Here is a 19,385-nt window from a genome sequence, read left to right as displayed (position 1 = left end):
ACTAACTTATAGAGAAAAGGTTTGATAAATATAATGGATACCATTTTTTAGTAATGTTTAAGAACAAACGAATTATACAAATACATATAGATATACTTGGGTTTATAACCAAATACCAAGGGACGACTACCCTTGGCCGAACGCTCATGTACAAGTATTACAAAACAAGACGCTCGTCCTCAACTAGGATTCTTCCCAAATGAAAGAATCCAATTTCAACCAAGTCCACTAGAAAAACCGAACGGTCAAAGACCATTCAGTGATGAACGTACACTTTCATAAGAAATTTCATACTTATAATTCTTTATAGCAATTCATTTCTTCAATATCTATTTTCATACATTCTCATACATCCATATCATAGTAAATATTTATACAGTCAAAACATATCAACAATCATACTTCATATTCATTCAGCAACTCAACAAACATGTATTCATTCAAAACGAACGTATAAACGAACATACAATCAAATTATATAAGTTTCCCTTACCTTTGAGCGTGACCGAACGTTCACAGAGAGAGAGAGTACAGTTTCACCACTACAAGTCCTTCTACCCTCAACGCTCAACAATTTTCCAAACTAAACCAAGTAAAACCAAAACACTATTAGAACCCCTCATTTTAGAAGAGCGATCAACACATGAAACCAGAACTTGGTTTGCATGTAAAAGAAAACACACGACTAAGTGAAGAGAAGAACTTACCAGTTCAGAACCCAAAATCGATCGGCTTAAACTGAAGCTCTTGACACTGGAGGAGTAAAAACGTTGCCTGAATGGTGATCGGAGGAATAAAAGGTGATAATTTCTTAGAGAGAAGTAAGATCCTTTTAGAGAGAAAGAAGAGAGAATAGAAATTTTCAGAACTCTGGGAAAGAAGGGTGCATGTAGAGAGTGGCGTGGAATTCTGAAACTTAGAGTTTTCCTTCCAACGTCAAAACGAAGGGTCACTCAGCTGCTCACACCTGCCTTTCACATCTGAGTGTCGAACCCCCTTCTTGACACATATAATCCATTAAGACGAACGTTGAATTTTAATGGTTCTTACATTATATCATTACATAATCTAAGTAATATGTTTTTGAATATATTAATATTCAAAACAAATATATTAATATATCAATCACATCAACATATATTAATATATATTAGATCAATTGCGAAATTAATATAATATGCACACGAAAACTTATATAATTTACATATTTTGCACTGATTGAAAATAAAAATATATTAAAATTAAAGATATAAAAAATTTCAGTACTTTACATTCAAGTTTATAGAAACATATTTAAAATTTTTATTTTTCATCTTATTTCTCTTTTACGGTATAAAAATATACAAAAAGCACTATAAAAGGAGAGATTCACTTAATCATTTAATATGGATTAATAAAATTATTATTATACATAATCTGTTATTTTTTATTAGTTAAGTCAGTTCAGTTTGTTAACATGTTATATATATATATATATATATATATATATATATATATATATATATTTGATTTAATAATTTTTCTTACATTCTTTTTTTTTCTCTTGCTTAATAGTAAATTTATTTCAATGTTTTTATGTCATTCATTCTGCAAACCCTATTGTTTTCTATTGTTTTATAGGTAGTTCATATGAGCAGTCCTTAATTATGTAATGGTTGATTGCTTTTGAGTGTCTTCGTCATCACTCATCATCCCAGTCTCCTTAGGTGACGAAATGCTTGTGTCACCAAAACAAGTTATTGGTAAAGAGAAAGTGACAAGGAACAATTTGAGTACGACAGATTTTTGACTCAAATGGGTATATGTATGGATTTTGTGTTGGAACATGTTCATTGGAGAAAACAAATCTTCCTGGGATGTCCACCATAGGGGGATTTTTTAATACAGTATAGCAGAGTTACTGAAAGGCTGTTCAGGGAAGAATGATTTTGATGAAGGTTAGTATGATAGCTGTTTTGTGACACAAATGATAATGTATCACCATCTTGAATTTCATAAGAAAGGATGTCAAGCTTGAATTTGAATTCTAGGCTCAACAAATCTTATAGTAATTTATACAAATGATTTTAAACAAAAATGAAAAGTAATGCATTGAAACTTAATTAACTATGTATTATTAAAAAAAATAGTTCTCACTAATTATTGAGTAATATGAAGTTGTCAAAATAAAAATTTTCAAAATATTAACATGACCCATTTGACTAAAGTCACCACTGAACTGCCACTGATATCAGAAAGCCATAGCATCAGAATATGTCTCACTTTTTTTTGTCTGCTGATACCTCAGTTCGAACATGTAAAGATATTTTCAGATTTTTTTACCAATAAAACTAAAATAATTATGTACGATAAAAACTTTATTAAAAATAGTTTCCTTGTGAACTTAAGAGTATGTTTGAGAAAATTTACTCTCAAACAGTTAAACTGTTTCAGTAAAAAGAATAATTTATTTATAAAAGAAGTATGCAGCTTAGGATATCAGTTCAAATCATAACTTTTTTACGAAAAACATTTTTTTTTATAATTTCAAAAAATACACTTTACGATTATTTTTCAATTAAAAAAGTGCAATATGCAAATAAGAAACACATAATTGAATGATACTTGTGAGAGCATATTTCAAATAGTAACTTTTTCCTTAAGGAAGGAACATTTTGGATGGTGAAGAGAGTTGGTCCTATAATGATCAGAGGTTTTTAATATTCGGACTCATCCTCAGTTGTTTCTTAATCTTGTTTTGTCGAACATTTTTTCAATTTTTATGACAAAGATTCTTTCTGGGCTAAGACCGACATATGAAACGAATCTGATTCTGGAATTTATATAAATATATATATTATAATACAGAAACGTCTCCATTACACACCTTTTTATTCTTTTTCTTCGGTTTAAGAAAGCCAAACTCTGCGAGGTATTATAGCAAACCTTGTTTCTGTTCATTTTTTTGTACGTCAACACATGCATAAATGGTGGATTCATATAGATAAATAAATACTAATTTAAGTGTATTGAAAAAGTACGTGCCAAAAATGCACCAAAATTAAAGTAGTGACTTAGACAAACTCCAAATACTCCATTTTATTTTTTTCTCAACTCATAGAACTTCCATATTTGACACTATTATTAGTTTAGGAAAAAGTTTGTTTCATACTCTCCTTAAAAATACATTCATTTGACAATCCTTTTTAATAATATAATAATATTCATATATTATATGTTTAAATTAAAAGATATTGTAAAACTAATTAAAATATTATTATTTTTCCATATCAAATAATGCCATTTTGTAATGTCAAAGTAGCACCACCCATTAGTTTATGGTAATATATATATGTGACATTGACGTGCATGTACTTTATTTGGAAAAGAAAGTGTTAAAATAAGCAACTTGCTCCATAAAGGTACAAATCACAAAGTAATAATATCTTGTGTTGCTTTTTTTTTCTCTCTAAAAAGGGTAAAGATAAATTATAAGATCTTATACTAAAGCATATAATTTTTTCGAGAACATATTTGTATGAAAATTTTAATGAAGGACTTGCCGCTTTTTTTAGTAACCAATTTGGTTTTTTCTTAATTAGTCTTGTTTCTCTTACCATCACTTCGATAAATTTATTCAGATTTATTATGAAATTATATTAAACAGTTGAAATTAAATTAGATTTATAGGACCAAAAAAGTATGCCACGTTTATTATGTTCATTGATGAAAAAGATTGTCGTGTTCTAAGAATAAACAGTATTAGGAAAGTAATAAGTGTATTTGGTTCTTGTAAACAAGATTTCGAATTAAAATTTAAAAAATTAGAGACAAGGATTAGTTAATTATCAATAAAAATGATTAATCAATCTTTTAGTGTAATATTAATTATTAATAAAATTAGTAAGAATTTCATAATTATTGTTAAAACGAACAATATCACTAGTGTAAGCCATTCCCCATAATTATTTGTAAATCCCTTAACTAGGAAACCAATTAAAAAAATAAAATAAGACCCTTAATTAATACCGTAAACTAATGTTTATATTAGTGCTGTCAAAATGGATGGTAACCCGCGAGTTAACGCGACTCACCACGGGTTTGAGTTGGGTTGGGTTTGAAAAAGATGTAGGTTAATTTTTTTTTATTTATTTTGAATTGTCTTTTGAAGTTTAACATCATTTTAGATTGAAATTTTTTATATTTGAATTAAAAAAATTATAATTTTTTTATTTTAAAAAAAACTTATAATTAAGTGAGTAAGTGAGTTAACTCGTTTAACTCACCAACCCAGGATGGATCAAACCGAGATCAAATTTTTTCAGCTTGCTAATAAATGAGCCAAGTTAGGTTGATTCATTAAATGACTAACCCGTGATGAGTCGGGCCGAATCGAGTCAGATACCCGTTTTGACTGTTCTACTTCATATTAAGTATGACTAATCTTAATTTAAAAAAAAAATCCATTAAAATATAATAGCTTACAAAATATTCTTATTAGACAAGTATATAAATATGTTTGTTGATATAGAAACTTGAAGTTTACATATTTAATGTTTCTAAGCTTAAAATTTGATGCTTCCAAATATAATATGCTATGTTGAGATTATATAAGGGTTGAAGATATTAATATTGTGTTTGATCTTGAGTTTGAACTGTATTTCTTTATCTTTTATTTTGATTTAGTTACATATAAGTAATTTATTTTGAAGCATTTTATCATTATTTAACATGTTAAATTTTCTTTGCAATTGATTAAAAATTATTTATTATGTTAAAATGTTCTTAGCTTTGTTGGGTTTATAATGAAAAATATTATAATAAAATAAAAATAAATAATCAAATAAAAATTCATTATATGATGTTTTTATTATTTTAATAAATTAAAATAACATTTTAATATATTGAAATTGTATTTTAATTATAAAAAGCTAGTGGAAACACACGCGTAACGCTCTTGCGATTGTGTATCGTATGTATGTGTAATCGCATTTTTTAAAATATTTATCATATATTATATTATGAGTTGATAATATTTATATTTTATATATAATATATTATATTATGAGTTGATAATATTTATCTTTTATTTATAATATATTATATTATGAGTGATAGTGTTTGTGTATTTGCATTTTTTAAAATATTTATAACGTATTATATTATGAGTTAATAATATTTATATTTTTATGATAATATATTTATACAAAATTTAAAGAAGTGTAAGTAAAGATTATCAATATTAAGAATAAAAATATTATCAACTCATAATATAATATATTATAAATATATAAAAATGAAAAATAAAAATTATGTATAAATATAAATATTAAAAGTTTCATATAATATAAATATAATATTAAGAATTATATATATATATATATATATATATATATATATATATAGGTAAACGTTAAAAATTATATATAAGCATAGATAAAGATGATTTTTTTTCAAAACTTGTTTGGAGTGGACCAAAGATCACAGTCAAAATACTCCTTTATACTTTTTTTTCTAAGTTTTTTTAATGTTGTCCGGGTTTTCGTTACAAAGTTCTCCTAGGTCCTTAGTGTTGTAACTCTAAACCGTGCGGAGACACTTGTCAATGACACTTTGACACTCAAGTCAATTACGTTGCTGATTGGTTATCATAATAAAATCTTAAATTCATAACAAATGCAATCACTTACTTTCTTACTTTTATCTCTATATTTATAAGTTTCGAAATGAGCTTTTAATTAAAGTTGACTTAACGATAAATGTATTTTACTTATAGACGTGTTTAATTAGAAATATAGATGTCTAATGGGTGTTTGATCGAACAATAAGTCACTTTTTGGAGTGATTGTTCGATTTGTAAGAACAATCAATGATGAAAACATTAACCCTTTAATCATTTGAGACGTCCGATTGATAGGTGACGATTTTAATTCATTAAAACTAATAATTTTAGTTAGTTTTATTTTTATTAAGCTTTGAACAATCAATTTGTAAAAAATGTTTTAAATCATCTATAAACATTGAGATACACTCCATCCATAAGATAGAAAAACGCTTCTTAGAGTTACTTTACTAAATCAATAACTTTATGACCATAGATTAAGTAAATCGCATTGTGACCACTTTAACATCTTTTCTTCTCATCTTTTGTTACAACATGCTCTCATCTTGCTCATTTTTCTAATTGCTTTGGTGTATTGAACTTTGTCCGACGCTTTACTTGTGATATACAGTTCACAATGATTAAAAATCTTGTTGTGTATGTTTTTTTTTTCTCTAGATATAGTTGATTGGTCTAATCCGAATGATTTGGAATGCATTTTTCAAATTATCATATATTTTTATGTATAAAATGGAAGATGATTTTGTTGGAAAATCATAGGTTGATTGGTATATAATTGAAAGTAAGAAGACATAACATCATTATGTAACATATGCACTTAGTCTTGATGATTTTTTTTTTCGCAATGGATGTTTTATTTGATGAATCTAACACTTAAAAAGCAGGGAAGTCTTTTATTAATGCATGTGACAAATGAAGAAAATATCTTAAATAGTATTTTCAAAATTAATATAAATGGAACTAAAGAAAAATTTGTGTCTGCTAAACTTTTTAGGAAACACATGCTCTTGTAGTAACTAGGTTGGAGGCTGTTAGATTCTTCAAACATTTTGTTGGAAAACCATAGGTTGAACAATTAAAATAACAATTTAATCGATAAAACAACTTAAAACCAAATTTACACATTTAAATTTTTTTAATATAAGTAAACAATTTTTTATTTAATTAAAATCATTTAAAAATCTCAAGTTCGTTTTTGTTAAACTTTTTAATCAATTAAAAAGTTTATGCTTTGTTATTTTTCAACTAATTAAAATTTCGTTTTAAAACCATGAGAGCTTAATTTTAAATTATACTTTAATCAGTTAAGCTAGTTTTAATTAAAACCAGCAAATATAATTTTTTTATGCATTTATGTGAATTTGAAACATTTATTTGTACATATATTTCATTTGGACAATTTTTGTATTTTTTAGTTTTATATATATATATATATATATATATATATATATATATATATATATATATATATATATATATATATATATATATATATATATATATATATATATATAACTAGTATTTGATTCTTTTTCTTGAAGAATTTTCATTATTTCAAACTATATGTCACGTAAGTTTAATTGTATAATTATTTATCAAACATATACTTCAATTATTTCAATCATAATTTTTTTTGGCTAATATTACCAGCTTTCGTAAATTAAAAATTTCAATTGGACTAGTTTTATAAAAGAAATAAAAAGTTAATTTTTGAAATGTTATGAATATTTTTGGAAAATTAAATTATGGAGAATTTACGTATTATCTGATTTTTTTAACTAAAAAAAAGTATGTAAATAAAAAACGGACATGTGAATGAATTCTTAAATTAATAACTATAATATGAATCCATTTTATCGCTTATTAGGATTCTTCATGAGTTGGATTCAAACAACGTCCAAAGCCTTGTGAAAAATAGAAAGAGGTTATTTGTGTTTGTAATGACATTGCCTAATGAAGAACTCACATTTCACATTTCACGTTTAAACGTTTCATTTTCATTTTCCAGGATCAAGAACCATCACAACTCCACACAACCAACAAGAACGATGACCAATTGGAGATAGGATCAGTCAACCGTTCATTCCAAACCTCATTTGATAATAATTTGAGCCTCCCACACTGTGCGACAATTACGAACCCTAGAATACCATTCCCTTTATCTTTGTTTTCTATCCTTTTCATTTCCGTTCATTGTTATGTCATTATCGAGAGGATACATAATAACATTGCTTTGTTAGCTATTGGCGCTGTTTCCTTTCATTTTTTTCAGCTTCATGTCATAATCTTGAATTTTCTTTTCCCTGCTACTCCATCAATTAATCAGTTTTTAGTGCATACTAAGGATCAAATCCCAGGACAACAAGGAATCTTTTCTGTTTTGTCTTTTTCCTTAATCGTTAATTTGAGTCGGGGAAAGAGTTACATTAATCGTGAGAGAGAATTTTTTGACAGTAAGTTAGAAAATCAAATATTAATTTAAAATTATATTAATATGATCATATTACTTGTAAAATTTTAATCTCACTTCTGGTTGTTCCATTATTTATATTTACATTGCAGGTTTAGTTTCACTGGCCTGCTCCTGTGTGTTCCGCATAATGTCCATATCAACGGATGAGTTTTATGGGTTAAGAATCAGGGTGTGCTTGAGATGTGTGAAGGTTTGAAAGGGGCAAAGGAATTTGCTAATGGCTGCTAATCATGATTGATAGTATTACCTACAGGGGAAAGATGTCTGTGTTGGTTATTGTGGTATATGCATGATGCATCAACCAGGGGAGGATGTTTTGTCGGTGTGTAACATTGAAGCTAGTCGGTAGAGTTCGCCTGATTTAATGCCACCCTCTGTGAAGGTCAAGTCGGAGGCAACGTTGGAGACTGTACAGGAGATTGCCGTCTATCTTCATAGGTTTCACAACCTTGACCTTTTTAAGCAGGGGTATATTGCGTATACATTCCTTTTTTTCTTTTTACTTTTCTTATTTTCTGATTTCTAATTTTGTTTTTAAACTTCTAATCTGGTAAACCGATGCATGTGTTGTTTTGTATAGATGGTATCAGATTAAGATTACCGTGAGATGGGAGGACAGTGAAAACGTATGTTTCGGTATTCCAGCAAGTGTTGTTCAATATGAAGGTAACTTAATGAATATACTGGTTAGCCACCTACATTTATTATAATTTAGCATTTATTTAATCCACTGTTGATTGGTATTATAGTTCGTTATAATTGTTTTATCTTTATTTATGGAAAAATTGCATTAGGATTCTTTAAACATTAACTTATTTGCAAACAGACCAAAATTATACAATCTTTAATCCAATTTCAAAATTATAGTAGCTTGTTACTGATTTGAAATTGAGTAATTAGGAATTTCAATCTCAAGTGATGGTCTCTCCCAGCCCATGTTAGTCCTCTATGAAGTAGAACGGAGGGGCAACGAGGCATGATCCTCACCGTTCATAATTAAATAATCTTTGTAAGAAACATCTAAAAAATAAAACTTTGTATGGTCATGTGTAAAATTCTTCCTAGTTTGCTCCTCTATGACTGATAACTAACAAGTTAATAGAAACACTTTATATAATGATACATTAAGTGAATTGAATAGGTAACAACAACTCATAGAATCATACGTATATAACAATAAGTCAGCAACTCCCTTAACTCCAAAAGAATCACACAAATATAAAAATAAGCAAATCATCAATGTTTCTCTTTACTTTTCTACCTATGATTTGAAATACTTTTCTCTACCTTCTTTATTTCATTTGAAAGAATTTTGAATGACCTCTTTTGATCTATCTATCACTTCAGAAATGTAAATTGTTGTGGGTTTTTTCTCATGATCAACTGTTCACAATTTGAAATGGAAGAAGAGATTAAAACTTTGCATTTCTCCTTTAAGGATAACGTTACCCTAAATTAACTCTAAGAGAATTACTCCTTATCTTTACTTTTCATTTTTCTCTTAATGTAACAGTCATACAAAGTCTTTTTATTATAAGAAAAGTGAAGAGTGAGGATGTTAGATTTATTCTTAGAGTAATCTCCTTACACACACACACACAAGAAGGAATCATGTTATTTGAAGAGTAATTTTCAAAGAGTTACTCCTCATCCTCACCCTTTATTTCTTGTAATCTAATAATTTTAAGAAATAAATTAGATGTTATATTAAAAGAAAATGAAGATTAAAATGAAAAGTTGCTCTTGGAGTGATTTGATCCCTCCTTTATCTCTCTCTCTCTCTCTCTCTCTCTTGTGTGTGTGTGTGTGTGTGTGTGTAGTGTATAATAGAATTTTTTTAGAATGAAAACTATTGGATAAGCTTTTCTTATATGCAAAAGTGATACTGAGGTAGAGAACCTTCGGTTATGCAGTTCCTCCTGATCTGGATCCTAGCAGCATATATGGCGTATGGAGGATTGATGACACAGATAACAGTTTCTCAACGCAGTCTTTTCGAATAAAATATGCTAGGCAGGATGTTCATTTGTATTTGATGATCGTGTTCAACTTACGTCGTAATAATTTGGTGGTAATGATCACTATCATTTATTTTCTTTGCATGGGTAACAAAGTGAAAGAACACCTTCTAGGAATGATATTGTATCTTGAGTGCCAAGTATCTATTATTGAGGCTTTTAGGTTACTCAATGTGGGTTGGCATATCAATTCTGTATAAATTAGTTTATACACATGTCAGCGCATTGTGTAACCACATACACATGTATGTATTGATGTTGGCCGCATGTGAGCCACAAAAAGACCCATGACGTATTTACTACGATTTAGTTTATTTAAGGATTAAGAATGATGATAATAGTATTAGTTAGACATTAGAGTTATTAGCCTTAAAATATTTGTTGTTGTATAAGGGTTATGTTAAGATATTATGGTTAATATCTATATTGCCAGTGAGTGACCTATATTAGTAATACTACTATCCTGTTATTTGACGTAACTTACAGTACAAGCAGAGGGGTTAAGTCAGGATATTGTAACACTTACTGAAATCTAGCTTTGTATCAGAACTTATTCTTAGGGAAATGAATATGGAACTTATTGGCTAGTACTTAAATGTCAAACTGAGGTTTACAATACTTATTTTTCACATGTGTAATAAAGCTTAAATGAGTACTGGAAAAAAAAATATACAAAACTAGTTTGCATATGTCTGAGAAGGGGACCTATAAAATCCCACCTCGAAGGTTACTCAACCTTTTATGTGAAACAAAGTCTCATAGCTTTTACATTATACATAACTCTCTTTCCTCTAGTTCAATATCCTTATCAAATCGACCTGCTTTATGTCGCTCATATTTGCAGGATTTAGCTACAACTGCTGTTATTTTAAAATTTGAGCTTATATACGCTCCCACGACTGAGCAAGGGTGAGTCATAAAAGTGGTGTCTTCATTGGTCTAATCTGCCATATAGACACATGTGTTTCTTTTTTTATTGATATCTACTAGGTGCAACTGACATGTTGATTGTTGATGGGGAGTATGTCATCTACAGTGTCGAATTGGACCTCCCTCTGGATGCTTCCTCTGCTGCTATCCATGAATTCCGAATACCTCCTAAAGCTCTTATAGGATTGCATTCGTATTGTCCTGTCCATTTTGACGCTTTACATGCGGTGCTTGTTGACGTAAGTGTACATGCCAGTATACTGAAAGTTGCCACTCATTCATTTGCATCAAAGCTACCCAGGTTTGTAAATGTTCTTATTTTCGGTTTGAATCTGCTAAATTTTCGTTTAGCATTATCTGTCTGTTCGAAAGTTTACTTTTGAGCACTTGTGACTGCAAATTTTTTGTTATGCATCTTGGATTATATAGAGTAACCTTTTCATTTGATCCATTACAGCAATTCTGCCAACACTGAAGTCATTGCAGATAAAAGCAGCGACGCTTCGAATAAAGTATGTTCTAAGACATTAGAGTCTCTTTTTTTATAATCACACTAAAGTGATGATCAAGTTGACTTCATGCAAAATATTAATTGCCAACATTTTCTTGCATTATTTCATTTTTGAGCTCTTTGCTTGCTTTATTGCTTATATGAGAAGCATGGATATAGATATGAACACTATAATGGCATGGAACTGGTACATGAACATGATAATGTCTAAAATTATAGGACATATATGGATGATAAGGGATGACAATAGGTTGGGCGGGGCACGGATAACGTCTACTCTCTATCCGACCCACAACGAAAAAGTCTACTTATTATTCGTCCCGTTACCTGTCCGATACCGGTTTATAAAATACCCATGGGTATTTTAAAACTCACATGTATGTGTGGATACCTACGAATATTTAAAATAAGACACTTTATAAATTTTTTAAATAAAATCTAAATAAAATTACAAAAAAATATAAAATATAATATAAATTAAATTAATTATAAATAATTTTAATTAAATTTAACCTAATAAAATATAGATTAATTTTAATTTTAATTAAATTTAACTTAATAAAATATAAATTAAATTTTAATTTTAATTTTTTGCAGATAATAGATATTCACGGGTATGAATAGTATGATACCCGTACTTGACCCATTTATAAACAAGTATTAAAATATCCGCGGGTAATAAATATCCACACGTAGTAACAATCTGTCACGGAATTTATTCGCGGATACTCATAGACACAAATATTTTTGCCATCCCTAGATGATATGTCATATATAAAATAAATGCAATATCAACACAAAAAGACATACTAACTTATAATAAATGCATCAACATTTTTTAAGTTAGTTTTATTTTACAATAAAACATTATCATTATATAATCAATTTGCTATTGCACTTGTATTGATACAAAATTTCACAATTTAAAGATGTAGCCAAGAAGATCCCAAAGAATTTGAGAAGTGTATGAACAGTATATATTGGATAGCATTTTTAAATATTAATGGCCCCTAATAGTCTACACTTGACTTCAAGCACTTTGGCACCTACTTGGCATTCACCATGGTAACTTTATACAATTATGATGACTTAACTACACTCAATTGTATACAGACAAAACGGGGACATTTCTTATGTGTACGTATTCACCTATGGACATGAATATTTTTTGTTCCTTGTTATCTTTTTTTTGGTACAAGCACATTCAGATATTTTATGGGGACTAGTATAGCAGTAAAGTTGTGCCTAGGTAACCAATTGATCATGGGTTTGAATTTGAAAATAGGTTTTCTTTCATATACAAGGATAAGGTTGTGTAATGTACAATGACTCCCTCCCATACCTTTGTATGGTGAGGAGCCTTCTAGCATTAGGATACAATAGATTTTGTGAAGTGGATTTCTTGTTTTGTACTTTATTCCATCTCATCTAGGTCTATCTCAAAGTGTATTGTGATTTTATGCTTTGGAACCTTGTTAATATGCTTGTTGAAGTCGTCCAACGAGCTTAGGATGAATTCTATTATTTCTATTGGTTAGTCAGGAGTTAGTTATTTTTTTGTCGACTATCTCTTTCAACTAAAATACGATAAGTTTGTGATATATTTCAACTCCATTTGTATATACGGGTGGCTACTTAAGAAACTAAAATACAATAATTTTGTGATTCTTAGAGTACTTATCACATTTTTCTAAGTGAATCATTGTCATTTATTTTCTGTTGATTGCAAGTCCTATAATTGTCCATCAGACTCGTCCAGTTTAAACAATTTTTTTTTCTGAGTCTCTTTCTGTGTTCTTTCTTCCTTCTATGTTCTATATTGTTACTTCTTGCGTTCTTTATATTGTTTTCACCAATAACATGGTACTCAAGCTTTGATTCTTATCCTTGTACCACATCTTTGGAGTTAGTCTCCCGTCAATATCGCCTTTTGTGTTCGTTATAATACTTGTATTCGTTATGATACCTGGATATTTCTTTGAGGAGGAGACATCAAAGAAGATGAAAAATACTATCAAGATCAAGAAGTTCTTAGACAATGTAGTCAAAATCACGATTTAAAACATGTAATGTTTTATTCATAATCCTTATTCAGAATTATACATTATGGAATCTTATTCATAATCCTTATTCTGAAATAATTTTTTTCATAATGTTTACAAAACATGTAATCCAGAAGCTTTTTAATATATTTCGGATTGCATTTTTTCAAAAAGTGTAATGATTTGGAAAGATCATTTTCGTCTTACACTTAACGGGCAGGTGCCCAAAAAGATATACGAGAATGCAGGTAGCAATTGCCTAAAAGAAATAACCATTTTGCCCATGAAAAAATGTTTTTCAGTTTATATACTCTAATACGAAGACTAGCTCCCTACACCAAAAATAAACTCTGGAATGATACAAGAAAGATGATGATAGGATACTGGATGATAGGATAGAAGGCAGGGGAGCCGAACGGTAGGAGGCAAAGGGAAGCAAGCCGAATGGGGAAGGCGGTGAAGAGCTGGAGCCGAACAGTAGAAGGCAGGGAGAAGCAAGTCGAACGGTGGAAGGTGGTGAAGAGTTGGAGCCGAACAGTAGGATATAGGGGGAAGCAAGCCGAACGAAGGCGGTGAAGAGCTAGAACCGATCGGTTGAAGAGTGACTAACAGTTAGGATGGACGGGAAATAAGGCCATATCCTAGGGAAATACTCAGTATAAGTTAATTATAGTAAATAAGGCCATATCCTAGGGAAATATTCAGTATAAGTTAATTATAGTAAATAAAATTATATTCTAGGGAAATATTCAGTATAAGTTAATTATAATAAATAGAATTATATTCTAGGGAAATATTTAATATAAATAAAACTAGATGCTATTGTTTAAGGCATGCTTTTGATTATTGAGTCTTGTGACAGGCGGCTATGCTCCTGCGAGAGTGGTTATGCTCCCAAGTAATTGAAGGAGGTTGTGCTCCCAATTACCCTTGTTTACTTTTGTTTATTCAGATATTACCATCAATAAAAGAAATTCATTCGTTCATTGTTCTGTTATGTTGTGAGTGTGTGAGAGGTTGTTCTGGTTAGGTTTCGTACTTAGGTACGTAACAAATGAACAAATAAAAACGGAAATTACTTATCAGAGAGTCTTCCAACTTAGGAATGGCCAATCCCACCCAATACCTCTATCTATGCAAAGCTTCTCTATTCTATCACTTTATTTGCCTTTAGACATTTTCTTTAACTGAATCTTCCACACAAATCTCCCCCACTGCTACTTGTTAAGGAAATTATCAAACATTATCATGTACTTCCACCTCATATATCTTTCTCAAGCAAGAGATTAGTCCACTATCTGAATGTTTTAATCTTTCATATTTTTCTTCCAAGCATTAACTGAATGTTGTGTGGCTGACCAGGGCTCTGCCGTGCTTGTTAAAGTATTATCAGCTTCTCGTGATATATTGTTTGAAGAACTACACAAAATTGGCAGAGCAATTAGTGAAGCTTTAGATTTTTCAGACTTTGTGTCAATAGTGAGTAATATGAAGCAAGAGAATCCATTAGCAAATGAAGTTGTAGGACAAGGCAAGGCACAAAATGGTCGTAAGGTTCTTGCTTTTATTTCACTCTACAGACTACAGAGTAATACCTTTTTTTGTATTTATATTGTTTTAAGGTTCTTCTTTTTTAGTTTTTGTCCTATTGTCCAGGGAGGAAATGAAGATCTAGATTTTGAGGATGTTGAAAAACTTTGTTCCCTGTCCCAGAATGAGCTGATGGACTGTTTTCATTCGCTGGGAGATCAATTGTCCTATTTATGGAAAACATTTTTAAAGTACCACAGGTTTGCCTCTTATCCTATATCATGGGATTCATAACAATTCAACAACGATGTCTGATATTTTAAATTCTGCATTTGAATCTGATTGAAGTATCCCTTTGTTTTCCCTTTTTCCAACTTCATTATTTGAACAACTTTGATACTATTTAAATCATGGTTTATACTTTGACTAATAAATTTATTACTTATTCTTACTGCCTTTCAACTACCATGAGTCTATATAGCTTATTATAAACCGTATTATGAACCTTTGTTTCCTTCAATTGTGCATCACTTCTAGATTTAGTTTCAGAAGATAACTTTGCATCAATACTTAGAAAATTTAATCTACAATCAGGTTTCATACGCTGAAAGGTATAATATAGCTGGATATTATTCCAATGAGAACTACGAGTTATGGGCTTTGCATTGGCTCTTACTCAAATGTGTTTTATGATTCATGAAACTTTATCTTTCCTCGTTTAATAAGCTAATATTTACATTTTACTAGGGATAACAAAACAAAGATTATGGGATTTTTACATGAGACATGGATTAGGGAGCGGAGAACTGAATGGTCAATATGGATGTTATATTCTAAGGTAGAAATGCCTCATCAGTATACAAACAGTAAGGGTGATGAGACTTCCCAGCGTGCCACCAAACGAGTGGCCAGTTTGTGGAAGTTACCTGATGATGTAAGTGCTTGCGTCTTCCTTCATATTTTGAGTATCATGCAATTTTGAAAACAGGAAAGTTGTGAAAGTAAGCAATTTTCAATGCAATAGACTCAAAAGCATAAATTTTATCTCATAAATCATACAGCCTATTCAGATTGCAGCCACACGTGCAGAACTTCATCGAAAGAGCATTGAACAAATGCGGGTAATCTGTCAACTTGAATGTTTGATATTTACATAAGGCCCATATAATGAAATATTGATCACTATTTTGCAGATTAACAACCGCTCAATTCAAGACATGCAGATATTTGGAGATCCTTTGCGTACACCAATTGTTATTGTTGAACATGTGTTGAATGTACCGCGGCGTTTTCCAAGTGAAAATTCATTACTGAGACATATTGGGCATATGGATTCTGATGGCTTTCCACTTAACCTTTATGATAGTATAGGCAAGAAATCGGCACAACAAAGTAATGATCGTGTGTTGAAGATTGTTGTCTTTGTGCATGGGTTTCAGGCATGTCTTGTAGATTTTATTGCAAACTATACCTTCTATTTTTAATGTAGGATTTGAGTTTGTTAGGTGTTTCTTTTTTTTGGACGTTGGTGGCTTGAAAGTGATTAGGTTTATCTACCTATTTTAGAGTCAGTGGCAAGTCATATACTGTTGATCTCTTTGTAGCATTGTCAAAATGGATCATCCTCTAGTTCCTTTTTCTTAAAACCTAAGCTTAAAATTCTTTAACAAGATATTAGACCATATTAGTTTATTTCCACAATCTTTCGTCTTGAGTTCAAAGATTTTATGTTTAAGTTTAAACTAAGAAAATGAAAAACGAGGTTCTGCACTCTGTTCTTTAATCTTTTTCAGGAAGGCAATAGCCATGGATGAGCTCCGGTGTTGTTTTTGGTACATCTGAGCATGAATTAGTTATTTATGGATGTGGTTTGGTGCTTTCTGTGTGTTCTTAGTTGATCTTTCCTCTTCTTAGTTTGATCTTGCTCATTCCTTTCGAGTTTGATAGAGAACTGTAACAATCTGTCTTGATGATTCTGAAAGTAAAAGTAAAATTTACTTGGTGATGACGAACTCTCAGAAAAGCAACAATACCGTCCGGTAACGTGTATATTGAGTTTTAATAAACCCGACTAACCATACTTTAATACCCTTAATTGAAGGCTTTGTAATTCACTCTGACTGTGCTCTTTGGCTAGATAAGCCAGTGTTCTTTGTCATATCTTTGTGTGTTTACTACTTGAGGGGCTGTATTAGATAACATTTTAAGAAATATGTTTTGATTCTCTTGGAAAATCTTCTGTTTTCTTATTCTAACAGGTTTTATTTTGTTATTTTAGGGGCATCATCTAGATTTACGACTAGTCCGGAATCAGTGGCTTTTGATAGATCCCAAAGTAGAATTTCTGATGTCAGAGGCTAATGAAGAAAAGACATTTGGAGACTTTAGAGAGATGGGAAATAGGCTAGCTAAGGAAGTTATTTTATTTCTTAAAATCAAAATGGACAAAGCATCAAGATTTGGGAGTTTGACAGATATTAGGCTAAGTTTTGTTGGACATTCTATTGGTAATCTCATTATAAGATCAGCGCTAGCAGGTAGTTCATAATCGTAGAAGCAATGATATTCATCAGTTTGACATTTGGTGCTAAGTTTTGTCCTGTGTTTGCAGATAGCATTATGGAGCCATTTCTAAGTCACCTACATACATATGTTTCAGTATCTGGTCCACACTTGGGCTATCTTTATAGTTCAAACTCATTGTTCAATTCTGGGTTGTGGTTTTTGAAGAAGCTAAAAGGCACACAGTGCATTCATCAACTCACTTTCACGGATGATCCTGATATCCAAAATACATTTCTCTATAAACTGTGTCAGGTAGGCACTGTGTCCTACCATGATTGGGATAAAGGCATGAACTCATAGTCGTGTTTGTTTGAATAACTTATTGTGGGATGTATTCTTGAAAATAAAAACTGCATGAGTCATTTATATATTTTATGGAACTATTTATTTGATGAGGTTCTGATAGAGTTCTTTCCTCCCGTCCCCCTCCTTTTTTCAGCAGAAAACCTTGGAACATTTTAGGAATATTATTCTGCTATCTTCCCCCCAGGTATTACCTTTTCTTCTTGTCTTGTATCTTGCAATAAATTTTAGGAATTTTATCAATTCTCACTCTAATCAGAAATTGGGTTGTTATACATTAGCATTGGCATTATCATTCATGAGTTTAATACAAGTCTGTAAAGTTGGTCTTTGTTTGTGGATCTGTAAAGTTACATAATGAAGTAAATTTTTTACAGTATACTGACAGATGAACTTGATTTTCTTAGTACTAAGATTTTTTAGCGTGGAAGCTAGAGTGTGGTAATGTATTATTCTGAAGGAAGTAAATTTTCCTTCGCACTTAACCTTTTCCCCTGTTTTTCGTTGCTTCATTCTCTTTCCTTGTGGTACGTTTGTTTTCACTAAATTTTCTTGGTTTGGTGTTAACTGATACGGCATTTTCAGGATGGTTATGTGCCTTACCATTCTGCTAGAATTGAATCATGCCAAGCTGCTTCACGAGACACTTCAAAGAAGAGTAAACTGTTCATGGAGATGTTGAATGCTTGCCTGGACCAAATTCGTGCCAACTCCACGCAACACCGAGTCTTCATGCGTTGTGATGTGAACTTTGATCCATCTACACAAGGCAAGAATCTGGACTCTATAATCGGTAGAGCTGCGCATATTGAGTTTCTGGATTCTGACATTTTTGCAAAGTTCATAATGTGGTCATTCCCAGATCTTTTTCGGTAGCAGTGTGCCCTGATTTTTGCCTTCTCTGCACTCACTTATAAAGTTTTCAGGCATAACCACTCACCCTTGTATTAGATTCAGTAACCAAGAGTGTATATTCTGCCCTCAAAATGTTTATTTGAAAAATAGCTGTATATCTTTAGGGAAGGGATGTAATTATTTGGTTCGGTAGATCATTAATAACTACAAGTTTTATTAAAGAATATTTTAAGAGAAATTAGAAAAATGCTTCAAAAGATTAAAATATATCCATAACTTGTATCTATGTAATTATTTTTAGACAATGCATCGTAAAAGATAAGGGTTATATATATATATATATATATATATATATATATATATATATATATATATATATATATATATATAATTAGCATTCTGGGTTATATAAATTATATATTGAATTTGTAATCAACAGTTTTAATTTTGATAAAAGGTTGTTTTTAATTATTTTAATATTTCTTTAGAAATTATTAAAATTCAATTTGGTCATATAATTAAAAGATGGTTAAGGGGTGAATGTTAAGAAGATTAT

At 30.3% G+C, this 19,385-nt stretch overlaps 1 protein-coding gene across 3 annotated transcripts; it reads left to right on the top strand.

Annotated features, from left to right (window-relative positions):
* Positions 1-7,453: 7,453 nt before the first annotated feature.
* LOC108329866 (uncharacterized) lies at positions 7,454-19,096 on the top strand. Of its 3 annotated transcripts, XM_052875777.1 has the most exons (17): positions 7,454-7,526; positions 7,611-8,055; positions 8,165-8,543; positions 8,656-8,741; positions 9,989-10,146; positions 10,938-11,002; positions 11,130-11,324; positions 11,481-11,535; positions 14,939-15,130; positions 15,233-15,366; positions 15,854-16,040; positions 16,168-16,227; positions 16,300-16,545; positions 17,385-17,643; positions 17,718-17,923; positions 18,111-18,161; positions 18,560-19,096. In XM_052875777.1, exons 3-17 carry the CDS (start codon positions 8,440-8,442, stop codon positions 18,848-18,850), a joined length of 2,289 nt encoding a protein of 762 aa, XP_052731737.1. In that variant the 5' UTR covers positions 7,454-7,526; positions 7,611-8,055; positions 8,165-8,439; the 3' UTR covers positions 18,851-19,096. The 3 variants fall into 3 exon arrangements, with proteins under 3 accessions (XP_052731737.1, XP_017419711.1, XP_052731738.1); XM_017564222.2 differs by lacking the exon at positions 7,454-7,526 and having other exon boundaries at positions 7,533-7,725; XM_052875778.1 differs by lacking the exon at positions 7,454-7,526 and having other exon boundaries at positions 7,533-8,055; positions 18,114-18,161.
* The last annotated feature ends 289 nt before the right edge of the window (positions 19,097-19,385 follow it).

The sequence above is a fragment of the Vigna angularis genome, chromosome 4 (assembly GCF_016808095.1).
Source record: "Vigna angularis cultivar LongXiaoDou No.4 chromosome 4, ASM1680809v1, whole genome shotgun sequence".
In the NCBI taxonomy this organism is placed as follows: domain Eukaryota; kingdom Viridiplantae; phylum Streptophyta; class Magnoliopsida; order Fabales; family Fabaceae; genus Vigna; species Vigna angularis.
The sequence above is the reverse complement of the archived record's forward strand: the minus strand, read 5'-3'. Positions and strand labels throughout refer to the sequence as shown.